Source organism: Brachionichthys hirsutus, chromosome 3 (genome assembly GCF_040956055.1).
Source record: "Brachionichthys hirsutus isolate HB-005 chromosome 3, CSIRO-AGI_Bhir_v1, whole genome shotgun sequence".
NCBI lineage: Eukaryota > Metazoa > Chordata > Actinopteri > Lophiiformes > Brachionichthyidae > Brachionichthys > Brachionichthys hirsutus.
Window position 1 is genome coordinate 7,516,746 of NC_090899.1, and position 18,565 is coordinate 7,535,310.

General features: G+C 43.4%; 1 protein-coding gene across 1 annotated transcript in view; it reads left to right on the plus strand.

Annotated features, from left to right (window-relative positions):
* Window positions 1-14,950, plus strand: part of creb5b (cAMP responsive element binding protein 5b) — a 28,688-nt gene extending 13,738 nt beyond the window's left edge. The window contains exons 8-12 of the mRNA XM_068758283.1: window positions 579-689; window positions 11,573-11,896; window positions 13,008-13,232; window positions 13,755-13,863; window positions 14,796-14,950. Coding sequence (XP_068614384.1) covers window positions 579-689; window positions 11,573-11,896; window positions 13,008-13,232; window positions 13,755-13,863; window positions 14,796-14,950 — 924 coding nt within the window. The remainder of the gene's footprint in view (window positions 1-578; window positions 690-11,572; window positions 11,897-13,007; window positions 13,233-13,754; window positions 13,864-14,795) is intronic.
* The last annotated feature ends 3,615 nt before the right edge of the window (window positions 14,951-18,565 follow it).

An 18,565-nucleotide genomic window follows, 5' to 3' on the forward strand; every position in this document is an offset into this window, starting at 1 on the left:
TCTTCTTTCCTGTATACTGTGTACTGCTTACATTATCAGCCTGAGCCAGTGACCTCTCACCTCTGTCAGCTAACCCAGCTGATTTGAGCGCACTTAGGACTACAATGACCAGGATCACAGAGACGCAGACAGGAAGACGGATTCTGATGCAAAATTACTCTCTCCGTCATCACTTTATTAACACATCCTGCACCGAGAGGGGTGCTTTTTTTGTGTGCTAGTCCGACTGACACCAAGCACACAATTATCAGAAACACGCCTCACACTGCTTTTGCACCGGCTTCCTGTGTTAATTCCCCCCCCGTGCTGGCTTCCTGTTTTGGGTCAGCTCCAGTCATCATCACACAGAGCTGTGCACAGGGCAGCCTGTCATGTAAAATCAGGTTCTCATGTTCTCTCATCTCATTCCCCATATCCTAGGCTGTAGGAATGAGTCTCATACTTTTAAATAATCAATGTCCTCATGTATAACAAAATGTTTTTTATTGCTTCATCTTGTGTAAAAATGTTTTTGGGATGTGGGAATAATGTGGCTATGCTCGTGAGTGTGACTGTTATCACGGTGTTGTCATCTTCAGATGGAGAGACAAATGTCCATGGGCTCTAATATGATGGGTATGCAAGGACCCACCCACAGCAGCTCCTGCTCGTCCACTCACATTCCAACCATGCACTCAGAAGCCAAATTAGTAAGTAGTACACGTATGTACTCACATGGACACACATACACAAGTGCACATGCTCAAAGTGTTGCAACCTCTTTTCCATCGGACTCTGCCAGCAAAGCTGTGCTCTTAGGTCTATGTGGATTTCATCATTTGGTGTGTAATCAAAGCTGTGCCTGAACCTGCAGCACTGGAGACTCTGGCTGGAATAAAGGGGCCTTTATGTGGTTGCGGCTAGGCTGCCCACTGACTGCCTGATGTATATCTTAATGTACAGAACATGCGGTATAGGTCCTGCAACTTGTTAGAACTAGTTTAAAAATCAAATGACCTCATCCTTCTCTAAACACACAGAAGAATTGGAATGAGACATACAGTAACTGAGGTGGAGAGAGATGGAAAGGAGACAGGTTGTCAAAGATTGGAAGACAAGAACGCCGAAGAGACAGGGACCTTCCTCTATGAATTACTTTGCATTCACTAATAGTGACTGATATTGTGCCTTTGATAAATGTCAACTGTGTGAACATCAACACTCTATGTGATATGAATTGATTAATACTCTTGTAACACGACCTCCAGCCAGTAAATAACCCCGTATCAAAAGAAAATGTACATAAAAAACATCACAGGACATTGGCTTCACTTTGTGTTTGGAAAGGTTAGCTGATAGCTGAGTTTGCTGGAGAGAACAAATCTTGTGAAGGGAGCGAGTGAGCGAGCGAGGAGGTAGCAGAGGTCATTAGAAGAATTATGGCTCTGATAGAGGAGAGCAGGAGCATTCCCAGGGCATTTAATTCTCCCTCTTCCTCTTGCTCTCCCAGATTGATTGTCTTTGTAGTCTTTTGAATCTCTTCATCTGTTCCTATGGTAACACGCTGGGGTAACACAATATTAGTGTATTAGGCTTATCTCTCCTCTGGCCCTCATCCAGACACATCTCACTCCCCCCCACTCCTATCTTTGTAATTGAATTGTCGATGCTCTGTTAGGTCTCCCATAAACATATGCAGTCACTAAATGACTGCAGGCCCCTCAAGTCTACATTTAGGCATGAGGTACAGGTGACCAAATGTGGATCGGTTGAGATTTTGATCCCCAATGTCGGAACATATCTGATGGAATTCCGTGATTGTGGATATAAAGAGCGAGGGTAATTGTGTTATCGGGGTGTGATCTCCAGCGAGGGTTTCATAAGCATAGACGAGGTCTCTAATGTCTGTAATATCCTCGGCCAGGCCGGGTCGATAAATACAGCTTTGCTATCGGATAACTGGGCCATGATCAGGCCCATGTGTCCCTTGCAACATTCTCAGTCCGGCGCTAATCGCATTACCCCCGCCATGTTTACTTTCCACCAATGGGAAATCTCAGCACTGTAACCCCACACCCCCAAGGCACGAACCTGGATGCACTCTTTCTGGTCAACGTTAACGTCGCGAGAGAGTAGTGGGGGATTGAGATGAACTTTGATAGACATGAAGGAAATTGATAGACAGGGAGAGTGAGGAGGCGGGGGGGGGGGGGGTGGGGGGGTTGAAAGACGAGAGATGGTATTGATATTCTGAGACACCAAACAGTAAGTGGGAATCAGAAATTTGAGAAATTCTTTGTGGATGATATGAAAGGCCTGCGGCCCGCTTTCCTTTGCCCTTTTTTCATCAGTGTATGCATGCGTGCCTGTTAGTGTGTGCGTGTGATTGTTTGATATTTTGTTGTAACTGGAAGCCTTAGCAGGATTAACCCTCCCCCTGCCAGAAAATGTATGCCAGAGCCTAGGCTAATGAAGGCTAATTGATTTTGTGGTGGGCCCGTGCAGTATGGAGGCCTGTCTCTGGTGTAAATAGTTAATGAGCCGAAGGACTGCCGTGGCCCCGTGGGGACTCGTATCTCACTCAGAGCTCTCTGTTTGTGCTCTCTAGGCCAAAGATTGTATCTGAATCAGTGCCCATCTTTGTTCTCCTCTATCTCTGATTTTCTTCTTAAGTGCCATCGTTTGAGTGGTACACCAAAGCCCAATGGTGTAGTAACTCAATTTGTATGTTTTCCCTTCTTGCTGTTAGGCTGTTGCATGGGAGCGTTACTGACATTGGAGTGTTTTACAAGTGTTTTATTAGTGTTTTTCTTCTTGTGAAGGACCGGGTGCTCGTGGTGCCGGGTGTGGTTCTGTTCTGCTGTGTTGTGGTCAGGGGAATAGAATGGTGTGTGTTGTGTGCTGGAGGTTGTGGGACAGTTGACCCTCACAGCGTAGAGGAAACGGTGCAGAGAGGAGGCCAAGTTCCACAGCATGCCGGCCAAAACATTACATCATCACCCGTAGAGCCTTGCAAATAGTCACACATATGCACACACACACACACACACACACACACACACACACAAATGCACAACGACTGCTGTCATCCTCCTTACGTAGCGACGGCGACACATTACTATACATTTGCAGCTGCATGTACGGATCACATGCAGCTGCAAATGTGGAGCGGCACTGGGACAGACAAAGTTCTAGAACTTCCTACTAATGAAAAGTTTCTGTTACATTTTACTCAAGTACAGAGCAAGAGTAAAATTTCTAACAAAAGAAAGGAGTACACAGTTTTATGCCACAGTGTTGAGAAGAAATGGGGAGTAGAGGGATAATAAAAATAATGTATGTGATATTTTTATACGGCAGGCCTATTAAATTAAAGAGCACATTTAGTCTTAAAGATAAAGTTCATTAACATGTCATCATGTATATATCGTACACCAGAGCCCATGGCCATTGCAACAATATAGTCCTGTTTTATATCTGTTATACAGCTGATCATCAATTAATAAACCACCTCTCCCTCAGTTCAGCCTTACCAGAAATAAAAGCGGACAAAACTCGGCTGAGAATAAATAAATAAGAAACATTATGTGAAGTGAATTAAATAACCCATCACAGATTAAAACATGGCCAAACATGCAACATCTGTAAACAATAGCAACTTCACAGGGGATGCAGCCTCAAATACACTTATTAAAGCAAAAAAAGAAAAGAGCCATAGCAGCATAATTCTTCATTTTACTGCACAGTTATCCTCAAACCTCTGACAGTGAATGTAATTTTCTTTTTATCCCCACTAACATGGAGATGCATGTCCAGCGCTGTGTAAAAACATGTGCATTCATTCATTGTATTCTCATTTGAAAACCTTCATATCCTGCTCAGATGATTTGATATCTTTGTTTCTATGATGAAAAGCAGCTTTCTCATCTGTAACAAGGGAAGCTCAAACAAACCCTTATCAAGCTGGCTCTTAAAACATCTGCTCATGCCAGCTACGGGACATGACTCGGCTGGGGGGGGGCTCAAAGTGGTGGAATTTGGCATTGTTTTTGTGCGCCTTTTAAATGAGCTCCATGCGTTCCACACATCCTGCTCGCCTGCTAATTTAAGATAGAAGGGCTCATGTATGAAAATGTGTTACCTATTATCTCCCAATTATGTATTGTTTACATTGTTACTAAGGACAATACATTTGTCACTAAGCATCAGGTTAGGTGCTGAGTATTTTTACGAGGTAAACAATACTATATGTTCCTTCATTGCAGCTCTCTTGGCTGCAGAGCTGGCACTAGATTGGTGGATGACATAATTCCTGGCATGCTATAAATGTGCTCGTTTTTTTTACTTGAGGAGGGGAAAAACAGTGTGTCTCTTAAAGGAACATTTCATAGGACACGGGAGAACCAATAATCAAAATGTTTCTATGGCCTTGCATGCATGTCATTTTACACAACCCTTACTGTTCTTACGTTACAGTACAGTTGTAAATTACTAAAGGCATCTGGGTTAATAGACTTGCAGATAATGTTTTTCCTTTTACCGCAAACTAGAGAAAAACCAAATGTTATTTATACATTCTGTTCAGAAGTTCAAAGGAAAGAAAACGTGTGAAGCTGACACAGATGTGCCGGAATTCAACTCTGCTGTGTGGTGATTGATTGAATGATTAGCTCACAATGAAGTCATTTGTACGCAGTTAAATCATTAGCGTGCCGTACGTGGTAACCCTATTACGTGTTCCATTCATTTTCCTCCAGCTGAGCAGGGAAGCACCTCTGACTATACCTCTTGTTGTGGGGAGGAGCAGTGCACACACAATAGGAGTCCAACCCCAGGTTTTTCTATGCAACATCTGTGTGAATGGTGACATTGTTATGGTGTGATGTCATTATAAAGGGACGGTCAGCTGGCAGCACGGCTGAAACCGCAGGCTGCTATTCTGGGCTCGGGGATATGTCTGTACATATTGTATATGTTTGAATGCTCACATTTTTACACGCATGTCTTACTATCAGTTTATTGGCACCCTCTCTGGCGATTACTCCTCAGAGTAATAACACATCTGTGGATTAAGTGGGCTAGAACAAACCGTAAAGTTAGCGTTTACACGTAGTATTTGATACAGATCTGCTATGTACATACATGTGGTTTGTTAAGTAAACATGTGGGCGTGCAATGAGCAGCAGTCAAACGGACACAGGACACAACACGCAGGGGAAGCTTTCCCGAGATGTATTGTTGCAGAAAGAGGCTGGTCGTTGTCAGTGTTTTGGATGCAACGAGCGCTTTACAAATGATAAACATATGACGTTTCTCTCTATTGCTCTGGAGGCAAGTAGGGAGTGGAGTGCAGGATGGAGTTGCTGCTGGATTAATGCATGGCTGCCAGTTTATCAGTGTTGGACACAGACCACAGAGGGGCCCCTCTCTGTTGCTTCTATTGTGTTGCCAGTGCAAAACGGTTTGGTTTGTCAGAACCACACTGAGACGCTCAGCAATAGTCAACCCAAGTGCCTGGGCATGCTGTGCTTCAAAATGCTCCACCTATCATCTGACAAGCTTCATTAATCCTGTTCATCAATAGCATGGTTTGTTGCGGCGTTTATACCTGCTGGTTTCACGTGTTAATTCTTCATATGCATGTCAAATAAACCCAGAAATATCAATAATGAGATTTTATGTCTTCTCTACATAATTTGCTTTATAGACCTTTGGAGTCCAAGTAACTATTTGACTTGGAATAACAACATTGACAAAGCCTACAAGCAATTTTCTCTGTCAAAAAAAAAGAAAACAATCTTTTGCCACTGAGAGGTCAGAATTGACGTTGTAAGGCTAATACACATCAAGGTCTTCCAAAGCCTGTGGATGCATTTATAATTGAGTGGTTGCATGTGTCTCTGTGCTTGAATGCTTAACTCTCTGCAGTCTTTGTGTAGCCGAGTGCGGGTTGGGTAATGGGCAATGGCGACATAGAGTGTTTCATCTGCTTGTCTTTGGATGACTGTGTGTTGTTTTAGCTGTGCTGAGAGGTGTACGTGAAGGCCATTTGGTCATGGTTCAGGGCCTGCAAATGGGACAAGGATCTGGCCGAGCCAAGCTTGGGCAAACCAGCTGCCGTCACCACATGGCACAGACTGGACTAGTCCAAATGCCGTTAGCCTCGATGGAGCCTGAGCCGTGAACGAGATACCGTCTGATCTCCGGAATGACCATTTAAACACTGAAGGCGTTATTGAAAAAGGATTTTTGGTTCAGAGATATTATGTCTGCTAAAAAAGAGTCAGTATTGATCGGGCAGAACACTCATTTCTCATTTATCCAAGTAGTTATTGCCAAAAGGGTAGCACAAGTTCAGGGCTTTCTTATTTTATATTATTTTATTTTTTGACAGAGGAATAGAGGACTATTAAGTCATTAAAATGTATTTTTTTTTTACAATTCTTGTACCTGTGGGAATTCTAACCAAATAGGATCCCAACCAAATGCTGATATCTTTAAATATGTCATTTTATTATCACAGGACCAATTATGCTGGGAGAAGTCATCATATCTCACGTTACTTTCATTACACGACGACACCTAATTTAGCCGTTGTTTTTAATGCAACACATTTGGACATGTGTTGATGCTTGTCATTGTGTTGATGCTGTCTGTCTCACTCCGACACACGCTCTATTCAATGGAGTGGGTGTAGTGATGATAACCATGTAGTCTGCACTAAAGCAGGCCTTTACAATAGAGGGAACAGTGGTGATATAGAGACTGGAGTCGGAGGCCCATCCATTAACTTGACAGGGCGGAGAAGCTGCCAAGACTATGAGCACATTCTTTGGAGCATGCTCCTCTGTGGGCGGGTGCATCGCTTCACCCATACTGCCACAGTTCCCTCAATCAGCACCAGAAGATCAGGCCCTGGCGAAACAGCCTGTCTATGTCCATCTCCCTGGCTGTGTCTGGAACCACAGGGAACCAAGAGGGGAGAGGGGCGGGGTGACATAACAGCCCAGCGCTCCCCTCAATCAGCCTGCCTCGCCATTCCCTGAGGAAATCAGTTTAACAGTCCCCAGCTCTTGGCAAGCAGAGGAAGAGGGGGGTGGGGGAACAAGGAAGAGGTGTGTGTGCAAGAAAGAGAAGCGGGCGATGTTACTGCCTCTCTGTGCGAGAGGGAAATCTAATAAAATTGAACTAATGGGGATGTGGAGTTTTAGGGCACAGAGAGTGGGTTTTGCAGACAAGCGCTGGTGGGTGGTGGCGATGGAGGTGAGGAGGATGGAATTAGATCCTCTGAGTGCTTGGCAAAAGAGCAAGTCCTGCTTTTATTTGCAGATGGTGAACCCATGTCGGGGTCTAGAGTGCCAGTTGGGCCCACAAAAAAATAGCTGCCAGGAAAATTACAGCTCTGTGTATATATTTTGCAATCAGAAATTTTGTCTGCTCACACTTTAACGAAAGGCTATTATTGACACAAAGACGCTTTATCGTTTCTCAATGGATATGTCAGCGAGAAGTGGTCCATTTGAAACTTTGAACCTTTTGCACTTAAACGCTGTCTCCTCAGACTGTTTAAATCTGTCTTACTCCTTGCAAGGCGCCAGAGGGACACAGGTGCCCAGATAGGACACTGCTCCGGTTTTAAGGGGGATAAAAGTGCTCACCCTGACCTGTGTGTTTGATTTACCCATCCTGAGACGGGTGTGGTCTCCTCCCTTTGTACCTGCTCTGTGCTCTTTCTTCCTCCACCCAGGGTTAATAGATATGAAGTCATCTGGAGAGCAGAAATCTTGAGTGTGTTCTCAGGATGTGCCCAGAGCACTCACATGGACATCACTCAAAGCCCACTGTGTCAGAGAGGAAGCAACCATTAATAAATATCATTAATGGGTGATCACCTGTTATCCCCGAAACCACATAAATGAGAGAAGCCTAAAAACAGGAGTGGGAGTGGCGAGGTCGGGGGGGGGGGGGGGCACGAGACAGCTCCCCTCTGGACAAACGATGGCTGAATCTGGGTTTATATTTAACAATGGAAAAATCAATAAGCAGCGTAAAAAACGCATCACATATACTTAGTTAATAAATTGAACCTGGTAGAAGCTGACATATCAAGTCATAGTGACACACGACTCTTCCTCTTGTTGTGTCTGCCGTGTTTTTACCATTATCAGCAACAGCAGGGCAGACAGTGGTCGGACAGACTGTAAGCACCCTGGACCGCCAAAAGCTAACACCTGCACTGATTTAATGACTGTTTTCTGCAGCGACCATTGTTACTGCAGGGGAAATGTACATCTAAGTGTGTGTGTGTTATTACAGTGAAATGCATACGGTGGTTAAGGTCTCCTTCTTAGCACAGTCTGGGTAGATATAACCATGTGTTAAAAGAGTCATTAAGGAGCTGATGAAGGTGTTTAAGAATCACAGCCTGCTCATCATCGCTCTGCTAACGTCCTGTAGCTGCGTCACTGTGGTTCTGGACTCAAAGACTTAAGTTTTGGCCAGGCTGAGTTTAACAGAGCAGGAGTCTCATGTTCACCTGCAGCAGTCGCAGGCGGCGCTCCCTCGTGCAGAGATCGCATCAGGAATACGTTTTTATCGCGGTAAGGCTTTTTTGAATCGCACATTTCTCTTTAAACTCCTCTGTTGTGTTTGAGTATACTGATGCCGTACAGAGCGCCTACTTCTGCAGTGTTTGCTTGCTGCACTTGGTTGTTATGCCTGATAGGTTGATTCAGCCCTACACTTAGCGTCACTATTCAAATATGCAGTTTTAACTATCACCACTGAGTCCGCACATTTTTGACCTGTCTCTGTGCTGGACACCTGGGATGCTCTTCAGATCAGACTAATTCAGTTGATAAACAGATAGTACAACATCACCAGCTGGAACGCTCTCAGAGACACTGATAAATGCTGTCTTGGGGCGATGGTGCGGAGAGAGGAGATGATAAATTATTTAATGTCGCCCCTCCGTTCTCTCTCTCTCTTTCTCTCTCTCCCTCTCCCTCCATCTCTTTAACTGTTCCCCTTCACCCTATTTTTTTGTCCTTCTCTCCCAGTGCTCTGTTCACACAGATATCAAAGTCAGAGGTAGACCGGCCGCTTGCAGATTCCTGGTTTTTTTCTCTCTCTCCTGTTCAAGCGTATGTGATTACAGGCTGGGAGATCTTCAAACCCTGATTGGTTCTCCTTAGAACATGAGGCATCGGACTAACCTGTCATGCTAACTGGCAAGCAGATAGCTGAGGGGAAGGTGTTTATTCAGACCACGATACAGAAACATGTATGTCCTTGTCAATACTTGTCAACAATGGAGACAATAATTGATGTCTCTTAGCTAGTTTGAGTCCATTTTCTGTCATTGGTGCGCATCATCTAGCGGTTGTTGTTTTGTGCATGCCTATCAGCTCCAGATAGATATTAAATACAGTTAGTTTGTGCATGTGCAGACTGCAGTTTATACTATACTGTGTACTGATAGGAACCATATAGTCCAGAGACTAAAAGCCCTGCTATAGCATGACTATAAAACTGCAGACAGCTGCTGGCCTTCATCCACCCACCGTTGGTTCTAGAGACTGTCGGTATTTTAACCCCTTTCTTGCCGATCACAAAGAATATGAGCAGAAATCTCTGTGAGTTGTGTTGCCGAGACTGCGGTGAAGGAGGTAATCAGGGTGTGATCAGATGGAGAAATCATTGAATAATATCAGTGGAATAAAGAAAATCATGTCGCTCCAGAGGACAGTACTTCATGTCACTACCTTTTGATTGACAAGCAGAAACTATACACTCAGACAAACAGGTTTAGCAAGGTCCTAATTTTGCTCCACTGGTTTCATGTGTGAGCATGTATGCCAACTATGGAAACCCAATGCAAAACAGTATTAGTAAATCCTTTCTCATTTCTATGCTGGAGTAGGGATCAGAAAGCTGAATCATAACTACTAATTGGTCCCTGTGGGAAAATGAAAGCTTTGCAGCTGCTCCTGTTAAATATAAGAGGGAATGTAAGTAAAGAATAATGTAATGAAAAATAATAGTAGTAGAAAAACAGTTATAAGAGATTTCAAAAGGGGTTAAAAACAAAATAAAAAGTAATTGAATGATTGTGGGTTGAAGATAAGTAGGAGATATTACTTTAAAACAATTATCCTGTAATGTTGCAACAACTGATAAATTATTGTACAGACTGCAATCTGCTTAAGGGTGAGTCCAGGTATTTTCTCAGAGGGAAGAGTTCAGATTATGATGCCAAACAGACAGGATGGATCTCCTGTGTTGCTGAGATTCATCTCTGTGGCATCACTCTGTCATTGAAAGCACTCCTAAGGCTAACCAGCGCAAGCATACGCTCTTTCTTCTTCCAAAATGATTTATTTGGCTGTCTCCCCTCCCTCCTGGTAAAAAGCTTTCCACTCACATAGACAGTCTGAGAGTGGGGAAGCGCGCCGATGTTGTGCTTCGGTCATGTCTTAGCGTAGTGATCCAGACCAGCTGGATATCATTCCCAATGGGAATCATGAATGTGAAGGTTGTTAAAAGATATAGAGCCCTGGACATAGCATGGACTTGCTGACAACAGCTGGGAGATGGGGGAAGGGAGCAACGAGAGGAAAGACGGCACTGGGAAAGAGAATTAAAAACGTTGTGGAATTCACAACAGTAGCCTTGAAATGAATTCTTCTGTTTTCAGTTTTGTTGGTACAGTTTTGCTGAAAGTGGAAAAAGCATAAACAGGATCTCAGACTAGACTTTACCATTTATTTAAGCCTGAAAAAAAATGCAGTACACGTTTTCATACTGAAGTTTATTAAAGTGAGCTGTAAACTATCAAATCAAATCGAAATAGCCTCCACGCTCTCAACATGTAAGTCCTAAAGCTGTGTAAACGTAAATATGTTCATTCAGACATGGAGTTTTTCATTTTGTCTGGGTTTTAGTACAACACACGAAACTTGACGACATATTTTGGCACTTGAATGTTTGCATTAGGTGTTTTTTTTTTCCTGGTCTTGCAGTTGTCTTTAAGTGATGCCCAGAAAAACAGTCTTCAGGAGTGCTGCATTCAGTAAACAGAAGTGACACAGGTGCAGCTCGAGAGCGCCTACGCCTCTCGAGCTGAGACGTCAGAGACGTCAGCTCAGTCAGGGCGAAGAGACCACGGGGTTAAACCAACCCATCTCCTGCTCAACTGTACAGTCTGAGGCTCGCACCTCACCAGCAGGCTAATCGCATGGGCAGACATCCACATCCACACACACACACGCACACACACATATAGGCAGAAAGAAGCTATTAGGAATATGAAGGAGGGAGGGACTGGTTGATGGTAATCATGGAATGTAAAGCAGGAGAGTGACAAGGCTGAAGGAGAGACAGAGGACAGCCTAAGTGGCTCTGATTTGTTCTTTTGACATATGGATTTATAGATCTTTTCATCATCTCCCAGTCAGTGCATGGAGACACGATGTAGTTCTGCTATTTATAATCATCATAATGAGAGATAAGTGCATGAATAAAAGTAAAAAAGAAAAAAAATCATAGAAAAACATTTTGAAAATTCTGTTTGGTGTCCATCTTGTCTACTCAGAGGCTGAAGGCTGCACTTTCACACCACCCGGGTGCCATTGCCAACGGCAACATGAACTCCATGGGCCATATGATGGAGATGATGTCATCGCGGCAGGAGCAAGGCGCCCACCATCACATGCACTCGCACCCACACCAGCACCTGCAAGCTCCTCCCCACGCGTACCAGCACCACGGCCATCACCACCACGGCCAGGGCCACGGTCAGGGTGGACACCACCATCCACAGGGACACAACCCCCATCACAACTCCCACAATCCACACCTGCATCCTGGGCACCCACACCAGACCTCACCGCACCCTCCAATGCACTCCTCTTCACATGTAAGCAAAGCATATCCTCTGCAGAGCCGAAGCATTCTGAAGCGCCAATGGTAGAATCCCAAATTTGGTAACACATTAAGAACGTTAAAACCTCTTATCTGAAAGCCACTTGTAACTAAAGTACAGCTGGTTCTTTGAGCAGTTTTGACCATCACCATCTGGTTTTTTTTAATATAGAAGAAGAGCTATTAATTGGTGAAAAGTATATTAATGCACAAGCACACTTCCCCCTGCTTCATGTAGTTTCCTGGCAACCAACTCAAAGATATGTTTCCTTTGTGGTTAGTCGGATACCACTTAAGGGTCTTAAAGCCACAAGGTGACCTTTATAAAAGATGCACTGGGATGTATTTTCAATCATATGCTCCAGCCCTGCTTTTGATGTCTACAGCATGCTCCAGGTGCTGAAGACATGTTGGAAATGCTGTTGACCAGACAGCCTTGGCTAATGCTCCTGGAACATCTTAGCCATGAATACATTTTGTTGCATTTTTAAAAGAAAGGATGATGTGTCCTTGCATTGTCTTACTCCCTCTGCAATGCCAAGCATTTTGGACGAAGTACACTCGAGCTTCAACAAATGCGATTCACTATATGTTCCGAAAGTATCATTAAGGCATTAAATCAACATTCTCTGTAGGCACAGCGGCCATTAAACCAGCTTCTATTTTCCATGGTTCTCATAAAAATGGTAATGATCTGAAAGACTGAAAACACTTGACCTTGCCAAGTAAATGTCGAGATCTGTCAGGGCAGGTACGCTTATAGAAAAAAAGTATTTTGACTGCGTCTGATGGTGTTAGTCTGAGTGGAAGTGGGCGGTGGAAAACTGGCTCCTGACACCTCTTTACCAAAGTGGGCAGGCTGGTGGATCAGCCCAGTCACTCACTCACTCTGTCACCCCTGACACACGTGGCACAGCCAAATGTTGTTTTTTTGAGGGGGACGCTGCCAGACATGGACGAGCTGCTGGAGGTAATGTATAGATGCTTGTGTTGAGGGCAGTGGAGCAGCAGACAGGTGGCCGGGCCTTTTTCCATGACTGTCGGTATAATGCCAGATGCTCATCAACCAAAAAAAAAAAAAAAAAAAGGCACTCCATATGTTTCAGATGTCACCTGCATCCCAGCAGATACAACCAACACAGACGCTGCAGTCTCCGCCCCCCAGCGGGCGGCGTAGACGGGTAGTGGACGAGGATCCAGATGAACGCCGGCGGAAGTTTCTGGAGCGGAACAGAGCAGCGGCGACCAGATGTAGACAGAAAAGAAAAGTGTGGGTGATATCATTGGAGAAGAAAGCTGAGGAGCTCACTCAGACCAACATGCAGCTTCAGGTACTGAATAAGAATTTGTTTCAGCGTTACAAACTGCAAAATCATCAGCAAGAACTTGAAGAAAGTATCCCATTTATTTTCGCCTTCAACTCAACGTTTTTGTTTTTACTGTAAAAGAATGTTCTGACGAATCCAGTCTTTCCTGCGTAACTTTGTACAGAAAAAAAAAAGGTCAAATGAGCGTATATTCCTGAAATGCAACTTGTATATAGGGCCACCCTGCCTGGGAAAACACCATGTCTCAAGTTTTTTGAAGCGGGATTTCTCGTAAAAATGTGAAGATTCAAGCCAGAGTTATGAAATCTATGATCTCATAACTCTGGTTAGTTATGAAATCTATGATTTCATAACTCTGGGATAACGGTTATGATCTGACAATCATTCAGTATTGACATATGGTAGTTGTAATGAAAGTATACAGACACACAGCATATGCCAATCGTTAGCAAGTGATTTAGGATGAAATTATAGCCCACTTTAAATGTGGATTAACTTCAAAGGTTTCTGTTTTCTGCTTCTCAGAATGAGGTGACCATGCTAAAGAATGAAGTGACCCAACTCAAGCAACTTCTTCTCACACACAAGGACTGTCCCATCACTACTATGCAGAAAGAGTCCCAAGGTTACCTCAGTGAGTATCTCAAACATCAACACAGACACACACACACACACACACACACACACCGAACACACACCTTCATCTGCGTGTCTTAGCTCTACGGTGCAGCGAGCGCTAATTAGCTGCCGTTCCAGATGAAAGGTTTTACAGACTGAACTGTGACCGCCGAGACCTTGCTCCTATGTGCTGGCATCCAGCAGCCACACTCGCTGAAGGATTCTTCCTTTCACATACTGGTGTTGCACACTCTGGTAGTCAGCCTGGACTGGGAGTTGCTAGTGTGAATCCCAAGTGAGGTCTGTTTTTCCATCTGACAGCACCACTGCACACAAAGGCAGACTGGGAAAGACGTCACAAGCTGAACATTGGCACCCAAATTCTTATGGACGTCCCAGAATTTCACTGATTATAATACTGCGCCTTGGCTCCATCGTGCATAACATCAGAGCCCCACCCTTCGATACGGATGCAAGTGACATTTCCATGTAATTAGGACAAGGCACCTCCCTGTGTGGCTTTAGCAAAGGAAAATAAGGCTCACATCCCTCTTGGCTGAAAGGTTCTTTTATACAGTAGAGGGCCAACTCCCAGACTAGACTGGGAGAGACTTTCATCGATGAGTCTAGCTTGTGTGCAGATGTCACCTTCCATGTGTTGGCCTGTTTGTGGACATGAGTGCTTCACTTTTCCATTTTTTGTTTTAGCCATTCATGGTCTGTTTTTGAATGACGGATGAGGCATTACATGGGAATCCAGTGTTATTTGTGTCATTTGAAATCTATCTGCGAATAAAGCTGATTTTTGTTTTATAATAATGACATTTGGTTTATTATGACACATTTTATTTTGAAGGCTCTGTGTGCAGCTTGAAGGTTGCAGTATATAAATCTGCGCACACACATATACTATATTACTATATGCGCATGTCTCTGATGTCTCCTCAGGTCCAGAGAGCAGTCCGGCAGGCAGTCCGACGTCCGTGTGCTCCCAGCAGCAGGTCATTCAGCACAACACCATCACCACGTCCACCACAACCGTAGGGGGCAGTAGTGTGCATGGGCAAGCCAACCACCGCACAGACATTAATCCCATCCACTAAAGGGAGGAGAGACAATAATCTCAGCTGGAGCCCCAAATAACCCTTGACCCTATTATCCTGCTTTCTGGGGGTTGCCAGCTGCACTTGCTGCCCCTTTCCCCTTCGTCGAGAAAAACCTCAAAGGCCTGTGAGGCTGTTCTTAATACAGTAGCTACAGTATGTATTTTTATAGACTGACCTGAGTAACACATATCTGCTATGGGCTCTTCCCTTTCTGTTTTAATCTCTTTTTTTGAGTGCTTTTACCATACCTGTCAACCCCATTTCACTGTCCGCCCTACTCATGTGTTGACGACAACAATGGAAGTGCAACATGACCGCTCCATCTGCTAACTACTCTAACATTTCCTTAAGTAGCTTTGTTTTTTAATTTTACCCTGGTATTTTCTGAATCCCTGCTTTCTTTTGAATTTTCCCGTACTAATTTCCACAGTACGCCGTACTGCTCAAACATCCGATTTTCCCATACGAAAATGAGTTGACAGGTATGATAAAAGGGGAGGTTTTAAAGTTCAGGTTTTGATATATGTAGATATGACTCAAATTTTTTTGGTTTCTTTTCCCCAGACCTACGTTATCACACTGTAGCACAATAGTGGTGTAGGAGGATCACAAAACCATACAGTAATCCTCATGATGAGGGGTCGCCACAGCAAATCAACCTTCTCCACTTCACCCTGTCCTTTGCATCGTCTTCCTCAACACCAGCCACTCTCATGTCCTCCCTCACTACGTCCATGTATCTTCTCCTGGGTCGACCTGTCCTCTCTTACCTTATCTCCAAAATGTCTAATCTTTACTGTCCCTCTTATTGTCTCATTTCTAATCCTATCCAACCTGGTCGCTCCCAAGGAGAACTTCAGCATCTTCATCTCCGCCACTTGTAGCACTGTCTACGTCATGGCTGGCCTTTCCCTTCATCCTCACTGACGTTCTCCTATCAAATAACACACCTGATACTCTCCTCCACACTTTCCAGCCTCTCTGTACGTGATTCTTCACTTCCTTTCCACAACGCTGCTGGCGGCCGTTGTCTGTACCGATCCGGTATGACTTTCTTATTCACACTGATTTGCATTTTGTAGTTGGGCAAATTTTTTACGCCGGATGCCATTCCTGACGCAATTCTCTGCATTTATCCGGGCTTGAGACTGGCACAAGGGAGAAACTGGAAATGCTACGTTAGCTCCTGCTAACCACACTACCCGTACTGCCATGAGGCGGCATTAGGCTGCAAATGTATATTTAAGATGCAACAGGAGTTCATATTTAATTGGTTGCCTGTTTAAAATCTGTATTTTCTGCTTTTTACAGAATAATTAGCAATGCTCTTTAACATATCTGAGAATTTTCAGATACTTTTTAGATAATAATATCCCAATTCTCAGGTATTGAAATATATATATATATATATATATATATAATAATAATATCCCAATTCTCAGCATTCTAATTACATTTAGGTATTTTGGTCAAAAATGTAGGTCAAAAATGTAACAAAGAAACAAAACGTTGACAGGCTGAGCGGCAGATGACGTGTACGGATTTACGCTTACGCGTGATGACGTTTCACAACAACCGGCATGGCGACAGGGACGCTTTGCTTCTCATTTGCTTATGAGTTACAGAATATTTAATCGTGTTAAAATGTCTCCTGTTATTTAAAGTGTAGTTTCAGTATATATTCAAACTATGTCGACGCTGCTGCAGAATATTTCTGGGGGGAAATGGGCTATATTGATTGTAACATCATGGAATCGAGAAAAGTTAAATAAATAGCGTTCCTGTTACCTTGGCTAGAGTAAGCAATTATAGCTAATTATGTAAAAAGAAGAAAGTACACGTTTTAAACAGGCAACCAATTCAATATGCACTCCTGCTGAAAGCGTATACACCCTATTATATACCGTCACTTGATCTCTAGTTGCATCTAAAGACAGTTACGTTAGCTCGTTCATGGGATTGGGTGATTATGGAGGCTTTTATGTAATAAGTCATATTACTAGAACATTTCAAGTCTTTATTAAACAATGAAAAACAATCAGAACGAATAACATGACCGCACTTGATTTCAATCCAGTACTGAAAAGGTCTTGATTTTATGGAAATATTAGAATTACCGAAAAGTTTTTTTTTTCCCCCATGCGTCACTTAAGAGACTGTGTCATGTGATGGTACAAAATGGACACAAGCCTCTCTATATGCCCGATGGACTGAAACATGAGTCAAATCATTCTGTAAACAGTGTATGCAGCAGACTCTAAACTGAACAGTGATGTTGTTGCTTTTGAATTGTCCTCTTAAACCAAGTCAGTCAACTGATGTCTTAAAGACAAAGATTATGCAAGCAGGGATAATGATTATTTCCCAGAAATGTAAACGACTGTTAAACTTTTCCCTGTCAGCAGTATTCTTTAAAAGTGTTATGAAGTATAGGATGACAGTGAAAACATGATCAAAGGGAAGCAATACATCATAGTATCGATCCTCTTCTGTACGCTGCATTGTATTCATTGTTCCCACTTTATGACCACATATGATCAGCGCGGCCAAGCCCCTCTGATCCAAAGAACGTACCATGCTGCTACAGCTAGCGATCTGTACGTTGCGATACCAGTGGAAGCAGCTCAGGGGTTTGAAACAAACTCCTCCGCTCTCCAGGACCAACTCAAGTTTTAATGATTGTGGTCTGTTTTTGGATTCAAATCGCAAATTAAGATAACATTCGATTGTGTATGTCTCGATAGAGTGTGCACGTGAATTATGTATATTATGTTTGTGTTTTGTCTTCTTTCCCCTGCAGAACAAAGTTCAGCAGATGTGTAAAGAAAGAAAAACAAATAAGTGTAATGTAAGATGTTGACTGGAACCAAGTTTCTTTTTTTTCTTTGACTGGCATCCCGCAACTGGCAAAATGTTGTATAGTTTTTTACGGTGGAGTTTAAGTCCAAATTCTTTCCAAAATGTCACAATGTGCCTGAAGTTTTCTGAAAGCCTTTGGTTTGCTTACTTTGAGAGAGCAAATTGCTGCTCTTATTTCTTTTAATAATCAAAAAAGTTGAATTCTCACCATTTTTACTGAGGAGCTTTCTTTTTTTATTTGCTTTGTTATGGATGCGTGCTGCTTGTAATGACAACCAACCCAGGAGGAAAAAAAGCTCCCCATTTGACCTCTGACCTCTCCTTGCACCTCCTTCCCTTCCTTTCTCAGCCCTCCTTTGCCATTTTTTTTTATTTAAAATGAGCCTTACTCATTTTAAATCTCCCTGACAGCCTGGAAACTCTAATTATTTTGACCACAACTGCTCTTTCTCTTTTACATGACCAGGAATGTCAGTTCATTAGCATGATGACCATAATGCACTGTGCTTTGCGGTAGGATTGATGACATACATTCCACTGACAGGTGGAGTGATCACAGAGCTGTCTATGCACTTTGTCCTCTGTCACACCAGAGGGAAGAATAGCCATATTAAGGTCCGAATAATCCTCAGTAATCCCTTTTTTTCAAACACCAGCGAGAAACTTTAAGTGTGTTTGGCTTTATGGAGACACTGTGCCTGGCCTAGATCACATCTTAAAAACCAAGAAGGGAACCTAGACCTCCTGTTGTAG